At 51.4% G+C, this 27,992-nt stretch overlaps 1 protein-coding gene across 4 annotated transcripts; it reads left to right on the top strand.

Annotated features, from left to right (window-relative positions):
- The first annotated feature begins 50 nt into the window (after nt 1-50).
- ILF3 (interleukin enhancer binding factor 3) lies at nt 51-27,992 on the top strand. 4 transcript variants are annotated; one of them, XM_044254206.1, is made up of 20 exons: nt 51-196; nt 12,163-12,261; nt 12,618-12,847; nt 13,005-13,182; nt 15,202-15,349; nt 16,794-16,885; nt 17,275-17,370; nt 18,067-18,178; nt 18,599-18,696; nt 19,265-19,376; nt 19,485-19,595; nt 19,919-20,118; nt 20,494-20,661; nt 21,113-21,238; nt 21,322-21,498; nt 21,592-21,745; nt 21,895-21,948; nt 25,329-25,694; nt 26,556-26,684; nt 27,315-27,992. In XM_044254206.1, the coding sequence occupies exons 2-20, from the start codon at nt 12,259-12,261 to the stop codon at nt 27,449-27,451; spliced, it is 2,691 nt and encodes an 896-aa protein (XP_044110141.1). In that variant the 5' UTR covers nt 51-196; nt 12,163-12,258; the 3' UTR covers nt 27,452-27,992. The 4 variants fall into 4 exon arrangements, with proteins under 4 accessions (XP_044110141.1, XP_044110140.1, XP_044110143.1 ...); XM_044254205.1 differs by having other exon boundaries at nt 21,101-21,238; XM_044254208.1 differs by lacking the exons at nt 25,329-25,694; nt 26,556-26,684; nt 27,315-27,992 and adding an exon at nt 22,397-23,740.

Raw genomic sequence — 27,992 nt, 5'->3', positions numbered from 1 at the left:
CGTGGCCCGCACCTCCCCGGCGCGCGCCCGCCCGCCCGCTCGCCCCCGGCCCCGGCTCCTCCTCCTCCTCTTCTCGCCATTGCAGTTGGACTCAGCAGCCCGGTGCGCACCGCGTGGCTTTTGGGGGGAGACCCCGGCGGGCTGTGGCAGGAGGGCGGCGGCGGCGGTTGCGGTCGGGGAAGGGAACGCCGACAAGGTAAGCGTCAATGTGGCGGCGGCGGGGGCCCATTCCCGCCTCTGCCCCTCCCCCCGCCAGTCCTCCCACTCAGCGCGGGCCGGGCTGAGGGGTCGCGGTGACAGGGCCTCAGGCGCCCCGCGCTCCCCGCCTACGCCCGGTTCCCTCGTCCCAGCGCTTGTCTCATTCCTCCCTCGCCAGTCTCGCTCCCGCGTTCGGCCGTTACTCTCCCCCATTGTGCCGAGGAAACAAAATGGCGGCGGCGGCGGCGAGGGCCCGGTGCGCGCGCATCCGCCCCCCCTCGCGGCCCCTCGGCTGGCGGCGGCGCCTCGCGCGGGGGGTGCGCGCGCACCGGGCCCCCCGCCGCCGAGTCCCCCGGGCCCGGCTTTGTCTGTTGCGGCGCCCCGCGCGCACGCGCGCACGTGCCGGGAGCACACACCCCCCTTGGCCGGTAGCATCCTGGCTGGCGCGGCAGGGGCGACCCCCCTCCTCGTTCCTTTTTAGTCTTTGTCCCAGTCCCGTCCCGGGTTCCAGGAGAGTCCCAGGTTCCCGAGGCGGGAAATGTCGCCGCCTTTGTCCTTACATGGCGTGGAGACGCGGACCTCCTCCCAGAAACCCTGTTCCCACGCTGATTGCCTAGGAGGCCTTTGTCGGTGCGTGGGGTTCTCAAATCTGTAGTCAGCCAGGCCTCCCCAGATCAGTACCCATTCTTGGCGGAGGGTTTAAGCTTTCCCTTTCTTTAGTTCAGGTGTTTCACTGATGATGAATTGTCCCCAGGTTGCTTAGGATTTGCATCCTTCCTCAAAATGGTGATCTGGTGCGATATTTGGGTATGCTGAAACTTGCAAGATTGTGACCCAAACATGAAAGCCTAAAACGATTTTCTACATTATTTTCTCACGTAGTTGAGGAACCGAGTTAAAGTTCTGCCCCAGTTAATACTGCGCCTGGATGAATTATCTGGGATGTACAGTGATCAGCATGCTCTTCCCCAGCTCAGGACTTGGGGGGAGATAAGCCATCTCTTCTTAGTATTTCCAAAATTGATTGACCCGTTGCTTGGGATTCTCCTCAGGGGACATGAAGGATGAGTAAGGGAGTGCCCATTTCTCTGAGAAGCCTTCCTTTTCAGGACTTAGGTATTTTCAGTGGTCTGAATCTTTTTCCGATTGCTGAGGATTCTCTCCTCTTTAAAGTGAGTGGTGTGGTGGCAGATTTGGGTTCCACAGGAAAACCCAAGGTGCCATCCAGAGTTGGGACTCAAATTGAGGGCTGCAGACTCTTTTTTTTTTTCTCAGAGAGTTGTGGTTGGGAATCTCCGCGGATTGCTCACATTGCTGCCACTATGCTTTGTGTGTGGTCTTGTGAGATGTAGGTAACAGCAGCCAGTGAGGCTGTGAATGAAGTGTGGGAACCAGAAACTCAATTACAGCTGGAAAAGAGAAAAACAGGCCCCGGGGTACTGGCAGGTGCTCCTGTCCCTAGTCCTGGGGTCTTTCTCCCTGAGCTGTCTGTTGGCCATGTGAGCAGATTCTGAACCCTGGGATTTGTGAATGGAATCTCTGCAGGCCCTAGTGTTTGGAGTTGATTGGAGGCTGGCAGTTACCACCAGGCTTGGCCTTGCCGGCACCGAGTGCGGGTGTATCAGAGTTTCTCTACTCTCCTAGAGCTTGGGCAAGCCTGGGAATCATACTCTTTCTGGAGCGGAGTGGTACCTAATCGCTTGCACTTTTTATTTTTTCCTGATTGAACTTGTCTAGTGCCTTTAGGCAAAAATTCCTTTCTTTAGGTTCTTTTAGTATATTTTAGAGGCTTTTTGTTTCTGTTTTTGTTTTCTGAGGTCCATATTACAGAGAGTGAGGAATCTAAGGCTGTTCCTTCCTTTTCTTAAATTCTTCCTGTCAAAAAGAGCAGCTGCTAATACTTGGATGTCACTTACTTGGCGCTCATTTTCATGCTCCCCTGCTTAAGGTCTCCAGGTAGGAACAGGTGGAGTCAGTGATGAGGAAAGAGCTTTCTGTAAGTCTTTAAGCCTCTTCTGTTTGAGTAAGCAGTAGGCTTGTCCGTAGCAAGATGTGGGGCTTGGAAATGACTTTCTGAAAAAGGCTTTCTTTATAAGTTTTCTGTGGAGGCTTGGTGGGTGTCTGCCTTCAGCTCAGGTCGTGATTCTGGGTCCCTGCTGGGTGGGGAGCCTGGTTCTCCCTCTCCCTCCTCCATTGTCCCTGCTTGTGCTCTCTTGCTTGTATTCTCTCTCTCTCTCCCCCCAAATAAATAAATAAATAAATCTTTTAAAAAGGAAAAAAAGTTTTCTTTGGGCTGGATCAACTCCCTGTTACTTACCTCTCTCATCCTTCTCCCCAGTTCCTCCTGATTTCACCTTTTATGACTCAGAGGAATAATTCCCTTACCCAAGGAACTTGGGTTTATACCTCCTTGGATTTGCCCTCCTTTTACATTTTGTCAGTAAGTTGATGAACCTTGTGCAGTTTGGAACTGTAAATGTCACTATCTGGTATTAAATTCATGTGTATTTCACAGAGGGATGACTTTTTATCTGAATATTGCTTTGATCGAACCTTCATGGGAGTTGGGATTTTCTTTTTTTTTTTTTTTAAGATTTTATTTACTTATTTGACAGAGATCACAAGTAGGCAGAGAGGCAGGCAGAGAGAGAGACGGGGAAGCAGGCTTCCTGCTTAGCAGGGCTCTATCCCACCTGGGATCGTGACCTGAGCTGAAGGCAGAGGCTCTAACCTAACCCACCGAGCCACCCAGGAGCCTTGGGAGTTAGGATTTTTCAGGCTATGCGTATTGGGTGCTTTTTATCTTAGCCAAGTCCTGGGAGAAAAAAATTTGATTTCTATTTCCTGCGAAGGGGTTTGAAACTAAAGGCAGATAGTGGTTTGACAGGAGTCTACACACAGTGAAGCAGGTTAGGGGCCCTGAAGGGATGAGATTCCTTCAGATTCCTGCTGCAGCACTTGACAGTTCCGTCTGAAATGATCAACTTCCCTCTCTGCTCTGTTATTTAGGGTAAGTGGGTGCTGACTTCTTGTGGCACTAGCAGCATTACAGAAACAATATTGAAAGCGGGTGGACAGGTGTTTGTTAGGGAGCCCTTTCAGTGTACCGACTTGTAAAAATTGTTTCTTGCCATTTTATGCTCTATTAAATCCCTGTGATATTTCCCCAAGGTTGCACTTTATAGGCGATCCCACTATAAATTGTGATTGGAAATTTAGAAGTGACTTTTAACATCACGTATTTTCACATGTCTTGAGAGAGCAATGTCCAGTTGAAATTTAAGTTTGTTTTTTTTTTTTAAGATTTATTTATTTGACAGAGATCACAGGTAGGCAGAGAGGCAGGCAGAGAGAGGAGAGGAAGAAGCAGGCTCCCCGCTGAGCAGAGAGCCCGATGCGGGACTCGATCCCAGGACCCTGAGATCATGACCTGAGCTGAAGGCAGCGGCTTAACCCACTGAGCCACCCAGGCGCCCCTGTAGCTGCTGGTTTTAACAAGAAAATGAGTTTGTTGTCCACAGGCCATTTTCTTGTGTGCCATATGGGATCACTGAGGATCATTTAGTCACAAAATGGAGCATGCATCCTTTTATGAGAGTATGTAAATTTGTCCCAAATTATTATTATTATTATTTAAGATTTTATTTATTTATTTGACAGACAGAGATCACAAGTAGGCAGAGAGATGGAGAAGCAGGCTCCTGGCTAAGCAGAGAGCCCGATGTGGGGCTTGATCCCAGGACCCTGGGATCATGACCTGAGCTGAAGGCAGAGGCTTTAACCAATTTAGCTACCCAGGCCCCCCCCCAAATTATTTTTATAATCTTAGGTGATTAGTGAGAAGTGATGCTGTTTGCAATTTGAGATCCATTGTAATTTTCCTTGAAGGTCCCAAAGAGCCATCCTTCTTACTGTTTTCATTAGGACTGTGGTTCAAGCTCAGTCTTACTGGGATAATCGTCCAGGCCACTTTCTGTTGCTTCCTTTGGACTCCTTTTCTTACCTGAGTCTATGTGTGTGTAAAGAATAAAATGTTGCAAGTTAGATTGGCTTCTTCTTGGTACATTTAGATTTTTTGCTAGTTAATAATCCTTGGTATGTACTCATAATTCAGAAAAGCAGTCCAAATGTTAACAATGTGGAAATAACCAGCCCAGCCCCATGGCTCGTAGCGGGCCTTAATAAGCATTTGTCCTGTGGGTGACCTGTGCAGAATGTCTGCAGGAAGGCATAAAGGCTTCCCGGTGAGGGCTCACCAGTGACCAGAGCAGCACAGAGCAGATGCGTGAGCTGACAGGAGTGGAGAGAAGGTGAACTCAGTTGATTTTGATGAAGTTAACTTGAATTTGTTTTAAAATCTCCGTTCTGGAAAAACACTTGGCGGTTTCTTGGGAAACCATATAGGCAACTACCACGTGACCCAACAAGTTCACTCTTGGGCTTTTATCCCAAAGAAATGAATGTTTATGTTCACATAAAAATGTATACACAAATGTTCATAGTAACTTTATTCTTCATAGCCAGGAGCGGGAAGCCATGCTCTTCAGCGGGTAATGGTTAAACAGTGGTGCCTCCATACTCTGGAATGCTGTCACCAACCGAAAGCAGCAGCTGTTGATAACAAAACTTGGATGAGTCTTGAGGCAGTTATGTTGCATGAAACAAGCCAATGCTGAAAGGTTGCATGCTCTGCAATTCCACATGCATAACATTCTTGGAGTGCCAAAATTATAGGAATGGTGAATGGATTAGTGGTTTTTAGGGTTAGGCATATGGGGTGTGTGGAAGGGGAGTGTGGCCAGTCACTTGGAACAGGAGGGATCCTTGTGGGGCTGGCAGTGGCCTGTGTCTGACTGTATCCATGTCTGTTGTGGTTGTGATACTATACTATGTAGTTTGCAAGATGTTACCATTGCAGGGGGCAAGGGTGGGGGGTGGTTACGGAGGACACTTGATCTCTGTTATTTCTTACAACTGCATGTGAAGCTACAGTTACTTCAAAATAAAAAAGTTTTATTTAAGAGGGTGGCCCTTGGAAGAGGCGGGGGTAACTGTGCTGTGGGCATTAATGAGGGCATTAATGATATACTGAGCGTGGGGTGTTAACGCGCAATTGATGAATCACTGAAACTAGCAATACAGTTTATGTTAATTTAAATAAAATAAAATTTTGTAAAAACCGAAAAGTGCCGCCCTCACCCACTAAAATAATTCGTGTTTGTGAATTCGCATGTATACCACACATCTGTTGAGGAATGGTCTTATTTTCTTTACACTGGTTGGAGTGGGGATGCTTTGGGGGACGTGAACAAATTGCATGCCAAGTTAAAAATCTGGAGCACCTGGGTGACTCAGGTGATGAAGCATCTGACGCTTGATCTCTGCTCAGGTCTTGACCTCAGGGTGATGAGTTCAAGTCCTGCGTTGGGCTGCACGCTGGGTGTAGATTCTACTTAAAAAATCTGACAAGGAGGGGTTGCACAGCGTGGAGGGTGTCCCCCTCCCCAGCCAGGTGTGGAAGAGTTCCTAAACTTACTTACTTCGCCCCCTTGGCTCTTGAAGAGGATGTTGGAAAGGAGGTTTGGCAATTCCCACTTGGAGTCATGGTACACACTTTACTGTCAGGTCCTCTCACAGGCAAACTTAAAAAACATTTCTGTTGGTTCGTCCAAGAGCCATTGAAATTCCTCCTTTAATACATTGCGTTCTGGGACGCCTGGGTGGCTCAGTTGGTTGAGCGGCTGCCTTCAGCTCGGGTCGTGATCCCGGCGTCCTGGGATCGAGTCCCACATCGGGCTCCTTGCTCGGCGGGGAGCCTGCTTCTCCCTCTGCCTCTGACTGCCATTCTGTCTGCCTGTGCTCGCTCTCTCCCCCTCTCTCTCTCTGATAATTAAATAAAAAATCTTAAAAAAAAAAACACATTGCATTTGTGGTTTTATGGTCAATGAAGTATCTTTCCATAAAGTCACCTTTTATCCTTACTATTTGCAACTCTTATCTTAGCTAGTGTTTGACCCATGTTTGACCCAGCTCTGAATAGGTAGGTAATTTGCTGGAAGGTCCCATAGGTGCTAGGTTGGAGAGCCCTGGTGGGCATAAACCTGGGGCTTCTGTCTCCCAAGATCCGTGAGTGCTCTACAGTACCAGTGGCCCTAGAGTCCGGGGTCTCACCAGTGGAGTTCCAGAAACCTTTTAAGGGGGAAAAAATCTGTATTTGTCAACTTTTTATTTAGTCAAGAAAAATATCTTTGTAATTAATTAATATACCTTGTATCCATCTTTTTTTGAGGAAAAAAGATGTGCTTTTTAAAATTGAAAATATTTGTGAAAATCTTTATTCCTAACTTTATATCTCTTGTGGATCAGTAAAAATACCGTTGCAGACAGATTTGGGTATCACTGTACTAGGTGTTAGATCTGTGCTGGATTTTACAATCTCTCAGAGTGGCATTCATAACCAGATTTTAGATAGGTGTCTTTTGACTGAAGTGCTTTGTTAAACTTACTTTTCGTGTGTCCTTGATGATATCAGTCTGTAGAGGTTTGTAGCATCACTAGAGAGGAGCACGTGTCTGTTACTTCACCTCACATGCCAGGGCAGGACAGCTCCAGAGATGGGGCAGTTGGACGTGGAGTTTGGATCCTTGCACATGTCAGAGCCTAATTCTTCAGTCTCTTAGAGGAGCATCTGTTTCAAGACAGTTCCCCAGAGTCTCTGGAATAGCGGTAGGAACTCCGGGGAAATCTACTGGCAGAGGAGGTATCAGTTCTGGAAGATAGGCGGGGCTGTACCTGTGAGGGTGTTGCCACTACGCCTGTCCATTCATTCTATAAACGGTTGTTGATCCACGCATGCTGATGGGCATGTTTCTTTTTCCAACAGCAAGTGCCACATATGTCACATTCTAATTAGCAAGAGGTCAAAGAGGTGGTCATGACACTGCAAGAGAAAGGTTTTGTGGTTTAAACTTCCGTAACTCTGCATGTTGTGAGTGGCTGGATTCGAGAAGAAACCTGATCCCTGTTAGAACATCCCCAGCCACACAAAGTTCACGTTTAAAACCCTGGTTCTTCACTCTCCAGCCTTTCCTTGCTTTGGCTTCTTTTCAGAGAAGCTGGACTGGTAAAAATTGGGCTTCCTTATGCCCCATTTTTGAATCATAAAGGTGGTTGCAGGAGCGGCTTCTGTTTAAAGTTTGATTGGCAGGGGCCAGTGGAGTGTTGCTTATGGGTAGGTGGGTGTTGGGGGCTTCTCGCCAACAGTGTTCTTCGCCAAAAATCTTGGAAAGGAGGTTTCTGCTTGCCCAGAAGACCCCTATGTCTGTTAATGAGTTGGATGCCCTGGTATTCAAGACCAGAGCAGCTGGCTTCTGAAAAAGCCGGCTGGGATGACGGATCCGGGTTCATAGAGACAACAGAGACTGGATTTGCTGGCCTGCAAAGGAGCATTGTCTCCAGTTTTCAGCGTTTGTTTTAGCTCACATAATTCTGTGCCCCGGTCTAAAGGAGGAGGGCTCCGGGGCTGAATGTTCCACAGGTGGGGGCCAGGTGTGGTGGTCAGGCCAGCCACAGCCCAGTGGGTCTCTTCAGGGATTCCATCTGGGGCCTGCTGCTCAGAGCAGGGGAAGATCAGGGGCTGCAGCCGCCTGCAGCAGAGGCGCACCCATGTTCGAGTTTTAATGGTGAAGGCAGCAGATGGAGGCCTCCATGCAGGATGGCAGGTGCATTTGGGGGCGTGTGTGTGTCTGTGAGGTACTTTCGGTGGGCTCATTTCCTTTGACACAATCTTTTTTTTTTTTTTAAGATTTTATTTATCCATTTGCCTGAAAGAGAGAGAACGATTGCCTGTGCCTGTAAGCAGGGGGAGTGGCAGGCAGAGGGAGAGGGAGAAGCAGACTCCCCGGTGAGCAGGAAGCTTGATGTGGGGCTCAAGTCCAGGACCCTGGGATCATGACCTGAGCTGAAGGCAGACGCTTAACCCACTGAGCCACCCAGGCGCCCCGTGACACAGTACCTTTTTATCCATTGGTAGAAAAGTGATCTTGTACTGCCGTTTTCCCTTTGTTGGATGGCGTTCGTTCTGAGTTGCGATGCCCACCTCAGCTGTGGGCGGGCTTCAGTCCCTCTTCACCATTTTCAGAGTAGGGAGCTGGGATGGCCCCTCCCGTGGTGGCAAGTGAGGTTCTGGGGGTTTTACTAAGTGCAATGACAGACTCGAGCTTTTATGTACATTTTTGGTGCGGAATCAGTTTTGATTATATATTTATAACGTTTTAGGATGAAAATTTTCAAATATACACCGAAGGTGACAGTTTTAAAGTAAGCAGCTGTCTGTGGGTATAGCCTAGGTTCTGCCGTGACATTTGGCTCCGGTTTTGTCTCATACATCTCTCCGTCTGTTCTGGTCGTTGTTCAGTTCACGTTTATTTATGTATGCATCTACTGGATGCCTCTGGCATATAATCCACTTTATCCTTATGATGCCTTTCAGAGTGGCCAAAAATTGGGGTCTGTATCTAAGTATTAGCTAGAGTCCAGTATTTAGTTATAGTTGGGGGTTTTTGTTGTTTTGTTTTGTTTTGTTTTTAAATAATGCATACATGTTCAGTATACCGTTTAGTTTTGACCACTGCGTATGCTCCATCCCTACCAAGATGTAGACCGTGACCATCACTCTGAAAGCACTCTTCCCAGGTGTCCCTGCCACCACCTGTCCAGGGCAACTGCTGAGCAGTTTGGCTGTTCTGGAACGTCATACATCTGGCAATATTTTATGTTTCTTTGTTTCTTTTTTTTTTAAGATTTTATTTATTTATTTGACAGAGAGAGATCACAAGTAGGCAGAGAGGCAGGCAGAGAGAGAGGAGGAAGCAGGCTCCCTGCTGAGCAGAGAGCCCCATGCGGGGCTCAATCCCAGGACCCTGAGATCATGACCCGAGCCAAAGGCAGAGGCTTAACCCACTGAGCCATCCAAGCTCCCTGCATTTTATGTTTCTTTTCTTTTTTTTTTTTCTTTTGTATTCCCTTGCTCCACATGTAGCTGATGGGAGCCTTTACAAGTCAACTCCTTGTCCTTTGGACTTGTGTTAATGTCCAAGCACTTCCTTGCTTTTCAAACGTTTATTTATTTATTTATTTGACACCAGGGGAGACGGAACACAAGGAGGGGGACTGGGAGAGGGGGAAGCAGGTCTCCCGCCAAGCGGGGAGCCTGATGTGGGGCTCGATCCCAGAAGCCCGGGATCATGACCTGAGCTGAAGGCAGGCGTTAAACGACTGAGCCACCCAGGCGCCCTGCTTCCTTGCTTTCTGATGTGCAAGTGACCAGGCTCCCACAGTTCCGTGGTGAGGGGCTAAATTAGCCATCTCTCTGGGGAGCTCCTTTTAGAAAGTTAGACAATATCAGGTCTGTAAAACCTGGAATGAAAAACTCTTAGCCTTCTGAAGCCTTGGTTTAAGTTCTGTTGTTTTTAAAAGATTATTTATTTATTTATTTGACAGAGAGAGATCACAAGTAGGCAGAGAGGCAGGCAGAGAGAGAGAGGAAAGCAGGCTCTCCGCTCAGCAGAGAGCCCGATGCGGGACTCGATCCCAGGACCCTGGGATCATGACCTGAGCCGAAGGCAGCGGCTTAACCCACTGAGCCACCCAGGCGCCCCAAGTTCTGTTGTTTTTAAAGTCTCCACATTTGATGTTCGTGGCGGCGGCGGAGCGTAGCACGAAGAGCTGGTGAGTGTGCGGTGAGACGTTGGCTCCTGGCACCTTGTTGGTCTCGGAAGGCAGGCGTTTCTTCTCTACATTGTGCCAGCCAGCCAGGCCCACAGGGGCAAGGCCCTTGTCTGACGTGTCTGTCCCTGTCCTGGAAGCCAACCCTGGGGCCTCGTGTGGAGAAAGTACGTGCTAAATACGTGTTGAGTAAATCAGCACGTTTGGAGCATCAGCCGTCGCTACTCAGTGGGATGCGGTTCCGGCGTCGACGTGGCCAGGAGTGGGGCCCGTCTGGCATGGCCGTATCTCCAGTGGGCTGTGATTTCTCGGAATCGGCTTCTCGCTTGAGATTCTGGGTATCTTGAGTGTTGGTTGAATTTTTGAATGACCTGCTGTGGCTGCGCTTTTATTAGGAGTACGTAAGTCCGTTCTGCAATTAAAGAAAGAACCGGGATGGCAGTTTTCAGACATCACAAGTGAATCCCAACATACCCGTCTCCCAGAGTCAGCGGCGGTCAGCACTGCACCGTCCCATTTTATCTCCACCGCCTGCCTCCCTGGGATGTTGTAGAGCAGATACCAGGAATGTACTTGCAACCGTAATTTATCTTAAATACTGCCTAACAGGTAAAGCATTCTTTTGGAACACAGCCTGGATATCCATGTTCCCAAGTGAAGGAATGGGAACTTTTTCATACGGGATGCACTTTGTGTGTCAGTCACGGCTTAGCCTCCCAGGGCAACCTGGCAAATGGAGATCTTGTTGCTAGAAGAAGTTGGTGCTGTTGTGAAGGGTTCATGGGCATTGTGCTGCTTGCTCTCTGTGGGTTGACTTGTTTAATTTTCAATCCTCCTGCAAAGGTAGAGGGGCCGTATCTGTGTCACAGGTGTAGAAGGAAGCTGCAGGGAAACTTGAGGGCCACATGGCTAGTGGCTGGACAGGCAAGCCTAGGTGTGTGCGGAAGCTCCCATTTGGTGACAGAGCGGAGCCCAGAGATTCACTCCTCTCCCCAGCCCTCCCACAGCATAGCCTTTGACCCCCGCTTGTCTGTAGCCCCCTCTAATTCCACCTTTCAGCTTTATAGTTTCACTTTGAAACCTGCAGATTTGCAGTTAGGTTGTTAGGTAGTTCTGAAGCATTGTGGGAGATTCTTGTTTTGGCCCATCGCGTCCAGGTTTGTCCTTGAAATGTGTGCCTTTCCAAGTGGGGCCTGCTGCCCTGGCTGGTGACTGACCAAGACTGAAGGAGCTGGCTGTTGTGTGGTTGGATGGGATGCGCGCATCCTTCTGTTGTATATTACTCTGATGGATTTTGTTGTTGTTGTTTACTCATTTGGAAGATTTCAGTGTGGACCAGACTGTTTGCACAGAGTGGGAATTGAGTAGGTTGTAGTCAGCCTGTTATTTAGAGCCCAAGATGGTAATTACAGCTGTGCTTGTCCTGAGGACTTCTGTCACGCACTTGCGTTCTCTCGGCCTCTCCAAAACGGAACGCACAGGTGTGGCCACGTGGAGCCTCGGTCACGTCCACCTGATGTTGCAGAAGGTTCTTGCCTTTCCAGTACAGAAACTGGCTTTCTGTCTCCTGCTTTCCTTCCATCTTTTTCTTTTCTTTTCTTTTTAAAGATTTTATTTTATTTATTTTATTTTTTTTTTAAAGATTTTATTTATTTATTTGACAGAGAGAGATCACAAGTAGGCAGAGAGGCAGGCAGAGAGAGAGAGGGAGGAAGCAGGCTCCCCGCCGAGCAGAGAGCCCGATGTGGGGCTCGATCCCAGGACCCTGAGACCATGACCTGAGCCAAAGGCAGAGGCTTTAACCCACTGAGCCACCCAGGCGCCTCCCCGCCCCCGTCCTTTTCATTACCTTCAAAGACCAGAGCTCTTTCCCTCTCTTTTCCTTCTTCAAGCACCAAGAGTTTGCTGAACATTTATTGGAGGCTCATAGGTTTTTATTTGTTTTTCTTTATTTGTAAAAACTGGCATATTTTACATTAAAAAAAGATGAAAGTAGGTGAAATAGAAAAGTTACTGGATGTGGGTGGGAAGTCGGTCTGTTTTCATTTTTACGGGATTTTATAATTAGCTGTTTGTACCTCAGCTTAGCAGTGACTACTTGGAATAAAAATGTGTCCTGGGTTAACAGGGCCCCTTCCTGTGGCTGCACCCCTGACCTTCATCCTGTTCAGTGTCTGGCTGCTAAAATTTATCCATCTGTGAAATATTTGAAACTAAAAAGATTTTCTGATCTTATAGATAGTTGAAGTATTGATAACACCAAGGAAATCTGTCACAATTTGAAAAGATAAGCAAACATTTGATTTCCAGACACTACAGAAAAAAGAAGTAAAGATGGTAAGTTTTTTTTAGTCATTCTTCTTTATTCATGATATTCAGAGATGTGGCATTTCCCCAAGGCATTTGATTCTCCTATTTTTTCATTAGACTTTTTGAATTACAAAATACTACTACATCGGGTCAGAGTTCACACTCACACAGATACAGACACACATACAAATGTTTTAGGTTAGGTTGAGTGTGGTCCCTCTCAGCTGCCTCCAGAATGAACAGCTGTTCCATCTGGTTGTCCTGCTTCTCAGCCCACTCCGACACAAGTGATAAGGCAGAATTCTGAGTTGGGCAGCCTGAAAGATAGCCGAGGGGGGCGTGGTGTCTGTGCAAGGTTTTAAACCGAGTGTTCACATTTCCAGCGTCCAATGCGAATTTTTGTGAATGACGACCGCCATGTGATGGCAAAGCATTCTTCTGTTTATCCGACCCAAGAGGAACTGGAGGCGGTCCAGAACATGGTGTCGCACACAGAGAGGGCGCTCAAGGCCGTGTCCGACTGGATAGATGAGCAGGAGAAAGGCAGCAGCGAGCATGCGGAGTCTGAGAATGTGGACGTGCCCCCGGAGGACGAGGCCAAAGAAGGGGCTGGGTACGTGTGAGGTTGCGGGAGGGTGGGGAGCCTTCCGAGAGAGATTGGCCAGCATCGGAGTGAGCATCTCCTTTTCTAAGAAACTCCAGCCTTTCCAGGGACTCTGGGTTCTGGCTGCGTGGACTCCCTCACTGAGCCTGCGTTGTGTGTCCCTCAGGGAGCAGAAGACGGAGCACATGACCAGAACCCTGCGCGGCGTGATGCGCGTGGGCCTCGTGGCAAAGGGCCTGCTGCTCAAGGGGGACTTGGATTTAGAGCTGGTGCTGCTCTGTAAGGAGAAGCCCACGACCGCCCTCCTGGACAAGGTGGCTGACAACCTGGCCATCCAGCTTGCTGTGAGTGTCACTGCCTCCCCGGGTAGGGTCGGGTCACGCTTGTCGAGGACGGCGGGACAGAAGAGAGGCCACTTGTGCTGTGCGTCGGGAGGCGCACCGCAAAGCTCCCCTCGTACGTGCTTGCGCAGGCCTGACCCCGAGGTGATGGCAGGATGCCGCAGGGCTGCTGAGGTTCTGGGCCGGCACCTGACTGACCACCATGGGCCCAGGCGCTGTCAGCTGGGAAAGACTCGGTGCCCACTGTGGGCTGGGCTGTACCGGACGGCAGCCCTAAGTCCACGCGCCATCCAGTGGGGTGGATGGGCGAGTGTGCAGAGGGTTGGGTAGAAGGTACAATGATTAACTCTTCCTCCCTGATCCAAAACTGGACACAAGAGCTTTTTAAAACCAGCTTATGTGTTTCATGACCAAAGTGTTGCATAAATAATACCCTCAACATTTCTTGTGCATTTACTGTTTACTATACCAGACTCTGGGCCAGGCATGCTGTTGGTATTCTTACGGTATATGTATTTATTTATATGTGTTTATAAGTTTCCTCCCCGTAATGATCCTTTAAGATAGAATTTTGTTGTCCGAGTATTTCAGGAGCGGTCACTGGGGTGCGAGGAGCTGAGTAGTTGATCCCAGGACCCCTGGTTGTGGGTCCCGGGGTTTCAGGACCTCCGTGCGTCACCACTGTGTGCTAACTCCTTGGGACACATTCACCCTCGATTCAGCAACAGGATTAGCAGAAGAATAAGTAGCAAAACAAAACCAAGAAGTGGAATTCCTTAGGGAAAGACACTGTTTGTTTTCAAATGTAAATATAGATTTTTTTCCCCCCCATGTGCCTGATGACTTGGGATTTGGGGTAGAGGTCAGAATTGAGTGTGGAGCTGATGCAGTCCAGTAGGTACTTCTGGAGAGCCAGGTTTCAGGTTGATGAAGCCCTAACTTTCCTGTTTTGGTGGTCATTTTTATGTTAATTTTAATCCATGTCTATAAAGTATATTTGTTGATGAAAATTGCGTTGTAAATGTTTCCAAAGGAAAGACCTCTTTTCTCTTTTTGTAAAGTCTTTCAAGAAAGATACAAATAGAGTGTATTTTTATTGATTCAGATTAGTGGTTTTTGACTGAGGCGGTTTTGGCCTTCACAGAGGACATTTGGTGAGTTGGAGACAGTTTTGGTTGTCATGGCAGGGGGAGTGGGGTGCTGCTGATCCGCTGGGTGGGGGCCAGAGGTGGCTGCTCAGTGTCCGCAGGCCGGAGGGTGTCCCCGTAGCCCAGGGGGTCCCTGGTGCTGAGGTGGAGAAAAAGCCGCGTTCTTCAGTCTGCATTTGTCCTCTCCTCAACGTGATAGTGCCTTTATGTTTCCCCTCACAAAAACCATAATAGTTTGAATTTTCTTGATTAAGGCACATAAGCTGGTATAAAGGAGAAAGCAGAAGCCAGGTGAACATCGTTTTATAGACACACGCATTAGCAGCAAGTACGTGCTTTTCTGTGTATGCGTCCTGTGACACAAGTCACTTACTACACCGTCTCTTTCCACACTGATGGCTGCCCCCGCCCCCAGCAGTGGGTTCCTCTCTGCTGGGGGTTGTGTTTGCACGCGGTGCCGGTGTAAACCTCCTGCAGCCTGGTGGTGTAGTTCTTGTCACAAATTCCATTTTACACATTAGAAACCAGTATCTCAATGAGATGAAGTGACTTTCCCAGAGTTATACAACTCCCACGCGACACAATGAGGAGTCACACCCTCGTCTCCTTCTCCCAGACCCTGAGGTGTTGCATTGTGAAGCTCCCCGTGAAAAATGACTTCTCTGCATAGTTAGAGACCTCGGCTCTGGAGTACCCAGAAAATGGCCAGAGACCTGGTGGGCAGGAAGGAGGTCCCGATCCCCTAGATGAAGGCACCGCTGTCCCATCTCCTTCCAAGAAGCTGCCACGTGTGCTGGGGTAACCCGCAAGGCAGAGCTGTTGCTGGCCTGCCGTGGGGAGGAAGTGTGTTTGAAAGTTGCGTTTTCTTTTGTAGGCGGTCACAGAAGACAAGTATGAAATACTCCAGTCGGTTGACGATGCTGCCATTGTGATAAAAAACACAAAAGAGCCTCCGTTGTCCCTGACCATCCATCTGACATCCCCCGTTGTCAGAGAAGAAATGGAGAAAGTATTAGCTGGAGGTAGGGAGGCTGAGAAAGGCCAGCAGGACTGTGGAAACTTGGTGTGCCCTCACCAGGCAAACGTGCTATTCAGTTTTAGACTGCTTTGCTAAAAGGCTGTTGGTGTAGCTTTGACCACCTGTACAGTGAGACCCCGTCTCCCGTGCAGTTTCAGCACTTGGGAGTTTGACAAAACAGTTGCACTAAAAGTGAGTAGCACTTTTCTTAGAGGATTGCACCGTTGTTTTTTTTATCTGAATCCTTGAGTGTTCTCATCAGTGTTAACTTGGTTTTTCTGTTGAGCGTTCTCTGGCCTTGGAAAAGTGTGTCCCTGGTGATTTTATATGGCTTGTAAATCCTGGAAGACAACCAGATGGTTTCTGCATGAACATCACTTTGGAGTCGTGCAGACAGCTTGTGTTGCAGCAGAACCGAGGGCCGCCTCGCTCATCCGCTTCCAGGGGCCGCTATAATCAGCTGCCGGGACTGGAATGCGAAGAGCTGCTACTGAGTTTTGGATCAAGTTGTAAACAGTTGTGTGATTTGCAAAACCAAAAATCTCAGAGGCTCATAACGCTTTCGTAATTCAGAGGCCACCAAGGGCCCCTCCAGTGTCTCTTCTGCGTGCAAACTGTTTTTAATCCGAGCTCTCGCAGCGCAGAGCGGAGGTCGCAGGCCTTATCCAAACCCCTGACACGCGGGGGGCGGCGGTGACGTGCCCCAGTTCTGCTGCAGCAGAGGCTCACACCTTGCGCCCTTGTTGCTATTCTTTGATTACCTTTGGTTCTCATACCTGATTCCAATGATCGATTTAGGGACGCTGGACCTTTGACCAACAGGACTCTCTCTGTCAAGGGCTGGGGCTAGGGCAGTCCCGCCTGGTGGGCGGAGGTGGTCCCCTTTGCTGCAGATGCCTCAGGGGATGGCCGTTGTGGGAAGCAGAGAGGGAGTTCATTTCCACTCCCCCCACCTATTATGGTGTTTTTGTTCTTGTTTTTGGGGGGTTTTTGCTTTGTTTTTATTTTTTGGGTTTTTTTTGTTTTTGGGTTTTTGTTTTTTGTTTTTGTTTTTTGTTTTTGTTTTTTGGGGGGGGATTTTTGCTATTGAAATTTTTAGCATAGCTAATTTATTGGGAGCTCATGGGGAGGAAGCAAGGTAATTGTCTATTAGAAGATAGGATCCACCTATCTGTCCCCTTCCCCTCCATGGGATTATTCCTTTTAGAGTAACTTCCCACTTCTGTTTTTATTTTTGTTTTTGTTTTTTGGAGGGGCCTCCGATTTTTACGATCTCCTCAGGGCAGAGTTAAATGCACTCTAGCTTCTCCTTCCCTGGTCTAGGGTGGAGATGACTTGAGATTCTGGGAGCCTCAGCTGCCCTTTAGGAAGCTGCCACATCCCCTTTCCACCTGACAGAAACCCCTTGGTCAAACTGTACCTTGTCTTCTTATTCCATCCATGAATAGAAACGCTATCAGTCAACGATCCCCCGGACGTTCTGGACAGGCAGAAATGCCTTGCTGCCTTGGCGTCCCTCCGACACGCCAAGTGGTTCCAGGTTTGCATTTTGTTCTTCTATTTGTCTTTTGGTAGAGAATTCCTAAGTTTTAACTTGGCTAACTTTCACCATAAAGTTTCGGTAACATTGAAGACCGCCGTGCCGAACTTAGCACCTGCTGGCGTGCAGTTGCTAACGGAGCGCGCTTAGACAAATTTGACGTCCCCAAAGGAGGCTTGTGACTGAGTAGGTGGGCTGCTGCTGCTTTGTGCCAAGAGTAACATTGTTCTTGTCCACCCGGTGAAACTGCTGCTGACCACACACTTGATGGTCTTGACCGTTCACCGTTTACCCTTGACAAAGTAGCACCCTGAGACTTGTGTTTTTCATGTTTGCCTTGTATTTAAGGGAGGTTCCTTGGTGTAAAGAGCCTGTGCTTTGTTCTCTAGGCCAGAGCCAACGGGCTGAAGTCGTGTGTCATTGTCATCCGGGTCCTGAGGGACCTGTGTACCCGCGTGCCCACCTGGGGTCCCCTCAGAGGATGGGTAAGGCACCTTATAGCTGTGGACACTTGGGGTTTGTGTGTGTAGAGATTTCTCCCGTATCCCAGGAATATGTTACAGTAACTGGGCCAGAGTGGCCCTCTGAGCCGTGGACACTGCATCCCTTATTAGCCATTTATTGAGAACTACTTTGTGCCACACCTTGGGCAAGGGGTGAGAGCTAGACCAGGATGTCCGTCCCCACCCCCCACCGCCTGCCATGGTGGACACGTAGCTCAGCCTAGGGAAAGGCGCTGGCCAGGTAGCAAATTTACTGTGAAGAAGCATTTTTATAGCTTCTCGTGGATGCGGGTCAGCAGAGTGGGGCCCATAGGCCAATTCTGGCCAGCTGCCTGTCTGTCAACAGCCCACAGTTAAGATGGGTTTTTGTATTTTGAAGTGGCTGCGTAATAAATGTATAAGTATCTAGGTAACAGTTTCTGCTTTGCCTCTTGGCTCACACAGTCTGACAGATTCAGTGTTCATCCTTTTAAGGAAAAGTCACCAAGCCCGGCTCTAGTTGTCCTGACTTTGGTTCATCCTTAGCCTGTGATCTTTGAGGGCTTTGAACACCCCCAACTTGTGAAATTGGAGGGCTTAGACACCCCTTCCCCCAAAAAAACATACCCAGTGACAACTCCTCAGCGTCGGCTGATTGCTTCCTGGACAGTGGTGCTAACTGTCCCTCTTGCCTTTCAGCCCCTTGAGCTTCTCTGTGAGAAATCCATCGGCACAGCCAACAGACCGATGGGCGCCGGCGAGGCCCTGCGGAGAGTGCTCGAGTGCCTGGCGTCGGGGATCGTGATGCCAGGTTGGGGCCTTGTGCTTTGCAGGTTGCAGGGAAAGGACAGGGATTGAGGCCCCGAGGCCACTTCCTGGCGGTTCCCCTGACCGGGTTAGGGCAGCAGCAGCCCCGTGTCCCCCTAGGGCCGAAGCATGCGACTCCCCTCTTGCACCATCATATCCAGCCCTGTGCCGGCTCCGCAGCTGTGACTCAGGGCGGATCCGGGGCGGTGGTGACCCACTCCCACGCGAGCTCCTTGCTCTGAGACACGTGAATTATTTCTCTCACGGGCTGGACGCCGAGTGGGTCACCGAGCTCAGCGTGTTTTCCAGAGCTGGGTGTGGATGGGGCGTGGGGGGTAACGCACCTGGTCCCCTCAGCCAGCACAACTCTTCCGAGATGCTAAAAGATAATCCTCTGCATATCTTCCTTGTTTCCTGCCTTCAGATGGTTCTGGCATTTATGACCCTTGTGAAAAAGAAGCCACTGATGCTATTGGGCATCTAGACAGACAGCAACGGGAAGATATCACACAGAGTGCGCAGGTATAGTCATCGCCATTGCCAACGTGAGCCCTTACCCAGTCTGTAATCACTGGCTTCCAGTTCCGTTACTGGGTATTCTCAGGGTAGCCACTGGACTTGTAGGCTCAGATTGGGGACCGAAGGAGAAGGGATTGTGCCTGATACAGGGCGCCCCAATCTGGGCTGCTTCTTTCCCTTGGCGCCACGCGTGGTTGTCTCCTGTTCCTTCAGCCTGCTCGAGTGCTATTTTTGGACACCGAGTTCAGCGGGGAGATGTATTTACTGTGTGCACTGCTCCAGGGTCCTTCCCTTGCAGGCCCACCACGTGGCTCCGTGTGGCAACCAGTCCCCAGGTTGGGGTCTCCTGTATTCCTCTTGAGGGGGGTGGTCACAGGCAGGCCTTCCCCCACAGCAAGGTTGGGCCCTGGCAGTCAGGCCCTCCTCTGGCTGTTGGGGGACCCCTTGCTGTTGTAGGGGAGACCGTTAGCAATCCCCTCAGCTCCCACCCATTCCAGAAGGCATTAGTGAGCACACACACCTTGGTGGGGAGCACAGGGCGGCTGAGTCAGGTCCTCTTCCCCTTCTCCAGCATGCTCTGCGACTTGCTGCGTTTGGCCAGCTCCATAAAGTTCTGGGCATGGACCCTCTGCCTTCTAAGATGCCCAAGAAACCAAAGAATGAAAACCCAGTGGACTACACAGGTAAGCTCGCCCTGGGGGCCTGGCCCCAGCTTGCTGGCGTTGGCGCGATCTGCTGGCAGGAGCACGGGAGGGAGTCTCAGCCTTCTCTGTTGTGATCTCGTCCTTCAGTTCAAATCCCCCCCAGCACCACCTATGCCATTACGCCCATGAAACGCCCGATGGAAGAAGATGGGGAGGAGAAGTCTCCCAGTAAAAAGAAGAAGAAGATTCAGAAGAAAGGTACTGGTGTTTGTTTCTAGTCTGTAGCGTGTCTTCAGGCTCAATTAAGAGTCCCAGAGTGGTGAGATGCTTGCTTTTTGCCTTAGTTTTCTCAGGCAGGATAGGGCAACCGTCTTTGACGGACTATAGTGTGGTTCTGGCACGCAGGTGGGGTGGACGTGCTGGGAGCAGCGTGGGGGAGGCTTTGGCCGGGGCAGGCTTCCAGGCCGCCGTGCTGTGCCCTGCCATGCTGCGCCGCAGGAGCGGGTTCGGGGTGATCCTCCCCCCAGCCCGGGGAGCGCCGACTCATGGTCTGGAACCCTGCTGGTGTTCTGTCTCTGCAGAGGAGAAGGCAGAGCCTCCCCAAGCTATGAACGCACTCATGAGACTCAACCAGCTGAAGCCGGGGCTGCAGTATAAGCTGGTTTCCCAGACCGGCCCGGTCCACGCCCCCATCTTTACCATGTCTGTGGAGGTGGATGGCAACTCATTTGAGGCCTCTGGGCCGTCCAAGAAGACCGCCAAGCTGCACGTGGCCGTTAAGGTAAGCATGGGCGGGGTGAGGCACCGCGTGCTCGTTCACCGTGCAGCAAAGTGCTTGTGCATTAGAGCTTGGGTCGAGCAGTCCTGGGCCATAGAAACCCTCAGTGTGGACAACACCGGGCTTAGGGAGGGCGTGTGAACACGGAGATAAGTAGTTTTTAAATGTCTTCCAAGTCAAGTGGAAGGATAGCTTCATCATTGTGGTTGACAGGCAGAGAGTCCCTGAATGTAGCTGGGCATCAGGGATTTGGGGGGTGGGGGGCAGCCTCCGATTGCTGGTTCCGGATCCGGGGGAGGGGGCGAGGTCTGCGTAGATGACCCTGGTGTTTGAGTCCCCATCCCTAACTGGTGAGTCTCGTGGGTGTCCCTCTGGCAGGTGTTACAGGACATGGGCCTGCCTACCGGCGCGGAAGGCAGAGACTCTAGCAAGGGGGAGGACTCCGCTGAAGAGACGGAAGCAAAGCCGGCCGTGGTGGCCCCTCCGCCTGTGGTGGAAGCTGCTTCAACCCCCAGCACTGCCTTCCCCTCCGATCCCACCGCCGAGGTGAGCACGTGGTGGGGGCTGGCATGCCCAACGGGATGCCACGGGCAGCTCTGTGTCCTGTGAGCCAGCATGGTTGCTGGTTCTCGTTACTTCCCCTGCAACGGTAGCTTCCAGTCCAGGGGCCTGCACAGGGAGCCGGGGGTGAGCCTTTGAGCCGCCACCACGAGGGCCCCTGCTGATGCTGACCCAGCCCCTGGGGTTGCAGTGGGATGGTCGTCAGCCGAAGTCAGGCCATTCCCCAGAGATAGGGTGCCAGTGGAGGTGGTCCCATTGCTGGACGCCCTCCGATGACTTCTGGAGGCTGGGAGGCGAGGGAAGTGAGTGACAGCAGGCAAGATGGAGTGGAGGGCCTCTGTCATGTCTGGGGGCAGCTGCCCTCCTCCACAGGCCGGAAAGCCCTTAGCTGAGTTTTTTGGTTTTCTTTTCTGTTTTCCCTGAGAACGTAAAACAGCAGGGGCCGATCCTGACCAAGCATGGCAAGAACCCTGTTATGGAACTTAACGAAAAGAGGCGTGGCCTCAAGTACGAGCTCATCTCCGAGACCGGGGGCAGCCACGACAAGCGCTTTGTCATGGAGGTGAGCAGTCAGCTCCCCAGGAGTTAACTCCTGCCCCGGGGGGGAGGCGCGGGGCCACCCTGACACGCGTCTGTTCTTCCCAGGTCGAGGTGGATGGACAGAAATTTCAGGGTGCTGGGTCGAACAAAAAGGTGGCAAAAGCATATGCCGCTCTTGCCGCACTAGAAAAGCTGTTCCCTGATGCTCCTCTCGCCCTGGAGGCCAACAAGAAGAAGAGAGCCCCTGTGCCCGTCAGGGGGGGACCGAAATTTGCTGCTAAGGTAAGCGGTTGGCCTCACCGTCTCTGGCCTTAGCCCGAGTTCTGCGGTCGGAGTGCGAGGTGAACGCCGCCCGTCTCTGTTCTCTCCCCACAGCCACATAACCCTGGGTTTGGCATGGGAGGCCCCATGCACAACGAAGTGCCCCCGCCCCCGAACCTTCGAGGGCGGGGAAGAGGAGGGAACATCCGAGGTCGAGGTCGAGGGAGAGGATTTGGTGGCGCCAACCATGGAGGCTACATGAATGCTGGTGAGGAGCCTGGCCTTGTGTCGTCCCCGCGGACCCCACTGGCTCCCTGGAGCACGTGGGGCCCTGGGTTTGGGCCGAGACGGTGGGAGAGGCAGGGGCAGGGCAGACTCATCTGCCCCCCGCCCGTGACCCTGTGTGTTCCTTTCCAGGCGCTGGGTATGGCAGCTACGGGTACGGAGGCAACTCGGCGACAGCAGGCTACAGTAAGTGTGTGTTTCTCTTTGTCTGAGGTTGGGGAGAAGCTACAGCTCAGCTCCCACGCCTGAGTTAGGAGAGGGCGGCCCACCAGCAGCAGCCTCCCTGAGGTCGAGGAGTGGCCCACAGCTTTTCTCAGTAATTAGAGCAGATGGTCCTCCGGCCCTGTGCTGCAGAAGTGTAATTTGTGCTTTAAATGTTGACACACGCATTTGTGTGCCTTGAAATTTCCTTAAGAGTCAGAATTTTAAATTTCTCTGCTTTAAGCCATGTGAAGCACCAGTCCTGTGATGATGCTTTTCCTGACAGTGCACAGCTCTTGTCTTGAGAAGGAGCCTTCATTGGGGGGTTACAGGAGCAGAGAAATCTAAAACATGAATTTCAAATGTGGCGCTCTGTGCCATTTTTCAAAAGAATTCTAATTTTTTTTCTCTGCTCTGTCTCCCCCTTTTGTAGGTGACTTTTTCACAGACTGCTACGGCTATCATGATTTTGGGTCTTCCTAGAGCATCTAAAAGTATTGCACACAAAATCAACTTTTTACTCCAATTTTCTCGAACTCCAAAACCCAAAGTGTCCGTGCTGTGCCCCTGTGCTTCACTGGGTTTCTCAACCGTGGCTTGTCACCGCAGCTTGTCTGAAACTCTTAGCCTGCAGAATTTAAGACAATGGCAGTTTTTATCGTGATTTGCCTTTGAACTTGGTCATATTGAAGTTCACAATAAGTGGAAAGCAATTTTCAGAGAACGCATTTTTGTGCAGAATTGCACAGAATTCTAGAGTCAGCGTTGGTCAGCATCAAGGCAAAAGCCCACCTTTGCTTTTTATGGAAAGCATTACTTTATTTAAGAGACAGATAATGATGCATTTTAATCTACCTTTGTCTTAATTTACAGCAGGTTTTGTATGAATTTTTAACCTTTTAACAAATTCCCACATTTGGTTGATGCCTTTGACAGTAATGAAAACGATTTTATCACATCTGAATCCAGAGCAACTGTTTTTTTTTTTTTTCCTTCCTTTTTTAAATAAGCTTGTAAAACGTTGGGAACATTGGGAATTGTACATTGTGCTAAGTTAACCTCTCCCGCCTTTTGTAAATGCTCTGGTGGGTTCTTGTTTGGGGGTGTGGTATTTTGTGGCTGGTTTAGTTAGAGGTGAACTCTCAAAGGTATCAAAACTGTGCTTCCATTATTAGTGCAGGAAACAGACAGGCTTTAAGGGAGAGAGAACGTGGAATTTTGCAAGTCCTAATCACAGCTGCAAATGCATGGGATTCTAGAATTTATTTGTTATAGTGGGGCTTCAAAATAATTAAGCAGAAAGACTTAATATGTAGCCCAATTCTCCAGTGAGGAGCCAGCCTCACAGGGTCCGTGCTGCCAGGTCTGCAGCTATGATAGATTCCAGAAGGCCTGGAATCTTCTGCCCTCTCACCTTAGGGTGCAGGCTGGGGTTTCTAACTTTTCCCAGTGGCAAGCCCTTCTGGAAAGAGCATGGTTGGGCTCTGGTCAGCAGTAGTCCTGTGCGGCAAAGCCTGTCTGTCTTTGCGTTGACTTGCAAGATTTTGCGTTTCTTCAGGCAAAAAATGGTCAAAACGGTTACTATATAATTTGTTCCCAGAGGTTTGAAACATTCAGTGAAACTTTTTAAAACTTTGCATGATGTATTTTTTTTTTTTTAGAAAGTTATTGTTTGAGAATAATGTCTTTTTATACCAGGAAATAGTTCTCCTGAAATGACGTTGAAAACTTCTCCTTCCCTTTATTTTTTTTTAATCAATACATGTTAAAGTAACAAGTCCTCAGTACTCGGCGTCTTCATTCATTCCTGTGCTTGAGGAGGGCCGCTGAGGTGCTCAGTTCAGGCCTTGGGGCGGCTGAGGTGGCGGGGTTCTGCGAGGCGGTCTGAGGCGGACCTCCTGTCCTCCAGCCCCCTTGCCAGGCCTTCGCATGTGTGCGCTCTCGCATTGTGGACCGTGTCTCTCTCCTTGGTGTTTTGGCTTTTTGATGGGGGCGGGTGGAGGGGTGGAGGAGGCCGCCTGAAGCGAGTAAACTGATGTAACAGATCAGTTTTGTCCAGATTACTGTTCCAACAGCCCAGGACCTGGCAGTGTGGGGTGCACATCTCCCGCAGGTGGGAGGCAATCGATGACTGCCAGATTCACGCTGCCCAGAAGGCAGGGGAACCCTTGGTGCTAAACATGGGAAGGAAGGACAGGCTGTGTGGGAGGATCCCCTCCCCCTGCCGCCCACCCTGGGCACAGCGGGGTAGCTCCCGGCTGTCTGTAGACAAGAGGCGGCACCAACCAGCAAAGGTGTGCCCACAGGCCCCCCTACCTGCTCCAGGAGCCAGGAGCCCCACTGCCCACGTGTGAGCGCTGGGGATTGCTTTACTGGGCTTGAGAGCCCTCACGTGGCCCGGCCTCCCCTTCCTCCCACCTCTGCTTAGCTGACCCATCCCCCATCGGTCCACCTGAGTGTCTGGTGGGGGCAGGGTGCGGACATACCTGTTCTCGGGGGATGGGATCGACACGTAGGGCCAGAGGGAGGGTCTTGCTGTGACATTCTCAGTTTCAGGGTCTGAGAATGTGGCGGCCTCCCTGCACGCTTGTCAATTCACGCTCGGTCCGCCTGCCCCTGGCAGCTGTGCTGGGAACAGAGGGGCCCTCTGGGGGGGCCGTCTGCGGCTGTAGCTGGAGGCCTGGCGTGGATGTTCAGACCCCAGCTTCTTAGCCAGCCTCCTTTCCCGCCATGAGAATCACTCCTTAAGTCCTACCTTTGCTCACGTCACACCGGGGAGATGCCCCAGGTCACTTGACTGACTCTCCGTTTACTCCTCCAAGAGCCATGTCAGACCAGCTGTTCGTCCGGGAATGACACCCGTTTCCGGGGCCTTGTCAGAGAGCATCTCTCGGGGTTCCCGCAGGCCTGTGACTGCAGAGCCTCTTCCCAGCACAGCAGGGGGGTTGGTGAGGGTGGCCAGCTGCTTCTCTGGGGCTTTGCTTTCCCTGTCACCGTTGGGGACATGTGGGTAACAGTCGGCTAGTCTTGAATGTCATCTCGTGCTCAGAGCTCATCTCATTGTAATGTTGACATCCGCTGCGAAAGCTGCTGTGGGCGCGCTGTCCTGCTGCTGCTTGGCAAGGATCCATTGTTGTCATCAGCTGCTGGGGGAGTGGCGCTGAAGGCTGGACCCATCCAGACCGGGCTGCTTGAAGGACTGGAGCCACAGCTCGCTCTCCTGCCTCTGTCCCTCCGCCCCGGCCCGGGCCGCGGGCTTGTGGGTCAGCCTTCAGGACCCACAGCTGCCACCCTCCCTGTCTCCCCCCCCACACCCCAAACCCGTGTCCCCCACCCTCCGCCTGACCCGCTGCCTTCCTGTTTAGGTCAGTTCTACAGCAACGGAGGGCATTCAGGGAATGCCGGTGGTGGCGGCGGCGGGGGCGGTGGTGGCTCCTCTGGCTACGGCTCCTACTACCAAGGCGACAACTACAACTCACCAGTGCCCCCGAAACACGCTGGGAAGAAGCAGCCCCATGGGGGCCAGCAGAAGCCCTCCTACGGCTCGGGCTACCAGTCGCACCAAGGCCAGCAGCAGTCCTACAGCCAGGGCCAGTACGGCAACTATGGCCCCCCACAGGGCAAGCAGAAGGGCTATAATCATGGACAAGGCAACTACTCCTCCTACTCGAACTCCTACAGCTCCCCCGGGGGCGGGGGCGGATCAGACTACAGCTACGAGAGCAAATTCAGTGAGTTGGCTTCCAGGGCCCCGAGGCCTGGCCGGGGTCCAGGCCAGCGGCGCATCCCGAGGAGTGGCGGAAGCCCAGCCGTTGCCCTGACCTCTTGCTGAGGGACTGGAAGGAAGCCGGGCGGGCTTTAGGAAAATCTTGGAGGCAGAGTTCCCCTGGCCCAGATCCTTGCTGTTCCCTTCCTGTCGCTTTCTCTGAAAGCAGGACTAGGAGAGACCCCAGTGCCAAGGAAGCCTGTGGGTTGTGGCTGGGGCACAAGGGTGGAGTTTGAGTCTTAGCCAGCTGCTGTGAAGGGACCTCTAGAGATGGGCTCTGGAGCCAGCATTGCCTCCGGCCCCCAAGGAGCCCGAGTCACTTTTTCGCGCTGAGCTGGTGGCCAAGCTAGGAAGGTGTAGGTGTGCGCTTGTCTTCTGTGATGGGACACTGGTCCGCAGGCAGGCCAGGGACTTTAAAGAAGCCGTGCTCTCTTTGTGGGGGCCAAGGGACACTGAGTGCCTGGTGACAGCCGGGTGGGAGGACAGGGTGCTGTTGTGTGGTGCTTCTACATTGTGTGGTTCCTGACTTGCTGGGAAGCTTGGGTTGGAGACGAAAGTGGGAAGGCAGGATGCACCTGGGCTTCCAGGCTTGGTGAGCGGGCTGACCCAGGGCACAATGGCCTTGCAGGGCTACAGCTGGCCCTTGGCAGTTCTCAGTCCAACTGGTGTGTGCCAGATTGAAGCAGACGGGACAGGGAGATTTGTTAAGGCCTGTGGTTTTAACCTGGGGCCTGCCACTTCTAGGGCCGTAGTACGAGAACCTTGGACCACCCCCCAGCTGTGCCTTTGCCAAGGCCCCTTAACCACACTATCTTCTCTCCCCCAGACTACAGTGGTAGTGGAGGCCGGAGCGGCGGGAACAGCTACGGCTCAGGCGGGTCGTCCTACAACCCAGGGTCACACGGGGGCTACGGCGGCGGTTCTGGGGGCGGCTCCTCATACCAAGGCAAACAAGGTGGGCCTGGATCAGCAGATGGTGCAGTGCGGGGGCGGAGGGGGGAGGTCCGGTGATGAAGGGCACCGCCTGGCGTGGGCAGGTGGGTAGCATAGGCGGGGCTGTGATGGCACCTGCCATCTGGCTTCTGTGTGGGGGAACAGGAAGGGAGACGCGGGCACACAGGCTTAGGCATACCTCCCCCCTCTTGGCTTTTTGGAAGCCAGATGTCCAGATGCTGCTCTGGTCTTAGGGAAAATGTTCTGTATGGAAGAATGCTGGCAACACTGAGGCCCGGACAGTCTGCTGTGTGGTCTCTGGTTTGGGAGCCTCAGGCACAGCCTTGGGCTTGGGCAGCCCCCAGAGACTGCTCCCGCTACCATGGTCTGTACAGGACAGAGCCCCCCACTGCTTACGAACCAGGTCTGGTGGCCGCCTCACAGGGTGTTGGTGACTGCCAGCCCCGATGACCCAGGAAAGGCAGTGAGTGAGAGGCCGTGCCCGTATTGCTTCCTGCTGTGGTCTCACCCATGGACACGATGTGGACAGGATGTGGACACAACGCGGCTCGGGTGCTGGCCTTGGTCCTGAGCTCTGCTCACAGGGCAGGGCCCGTGCCCCTCACCTCTAACTCACCCCTCTCTTCCCCAGGAGGCTACTCGTCACAATCAAACTACAACTCCCCGGGGTCCGGCCAGAATTACAGCGGCCCTCCCAGCTCCTACCAGTCCTCACAGGGCGGCTACGGCAGAAACGCAGACCACAGCATGAACTACCAGTATAGATAAAGCCCCCAGAGGGGTGAAGATTTGTACCTTCTGCACTTACCCCTCGTTGTAAGATTCAGTTTTATGCATCACAGTTAACATGTCAGCTGGCCCCTCCAGGCCCCCTCCGCCCCAACCTGTCCACGTTGCCGTGTCGTGAGGTGCAGCTGGTCACCCCTGTGGCCCGTCCTGTGACCCATATTTAGCTGTGTTTGGGACTTCCATGTCTTCAATGGTTTGTTAGTTGCCATCACAACTTTGTCCGAGTAGAGTTTTGAGTTCTTGCAGTTCCGTATCCCTCTGTCTATTTACGGTTGGTGTTCGTGTTAACTCAGTTTGTCTTTAAATAGCTACAGAAGGGATACATCATCTGTTAATGCTTTTGTGAAGTGAGTTAAACGAGCTTTCTGTATTTTAATGCTTTAGTGTTTCAGTTTTATAAGTGAAGATTTTATTTTAAAAACCAGTGGGAAAGAGTGGGGTTTTTTTTGTATGTCTGGATCATTCAGGCAGTACATCTGAATTAAGCTGAATGTAGACAAATAAAGAAAAAGAAACTCTG

Source organism: Neovison vison, chromosome 6 (assembly GCF_020171115.1).
Source record: "Neovison vison isolate M4711 chromosome 6, ASM_NN_V1, whole genome shotgun sequence".
Lineage (NCBI taxonomy): Eukaryota > Metazoa > Chordata > Mammalia > Carnivora > Mustelidae > Neogale > Neogale vison.
This window is presented reverse-complemented; position numbering and strand designations above follow the sequence as displayed.

Coding starts and splice junctions, on each gene's coding strand:
- ILF3 (XM_044254205.1), top strand. Junction 13,183..15,201: donor ACCTGGCCATCCAGCTTGCT/GTGAGTGTCACT, acceptor TTTCTTTTGTAG/GCGGTCACAGAAGACAAGTA. Junction 20,119..20,493: donor AGCTGCACGTGGCCGTTAAG/GTAAGCATGGGC, acceptor TCCCTCTGGCAG/GTGTTACAGGACATGGGCCT.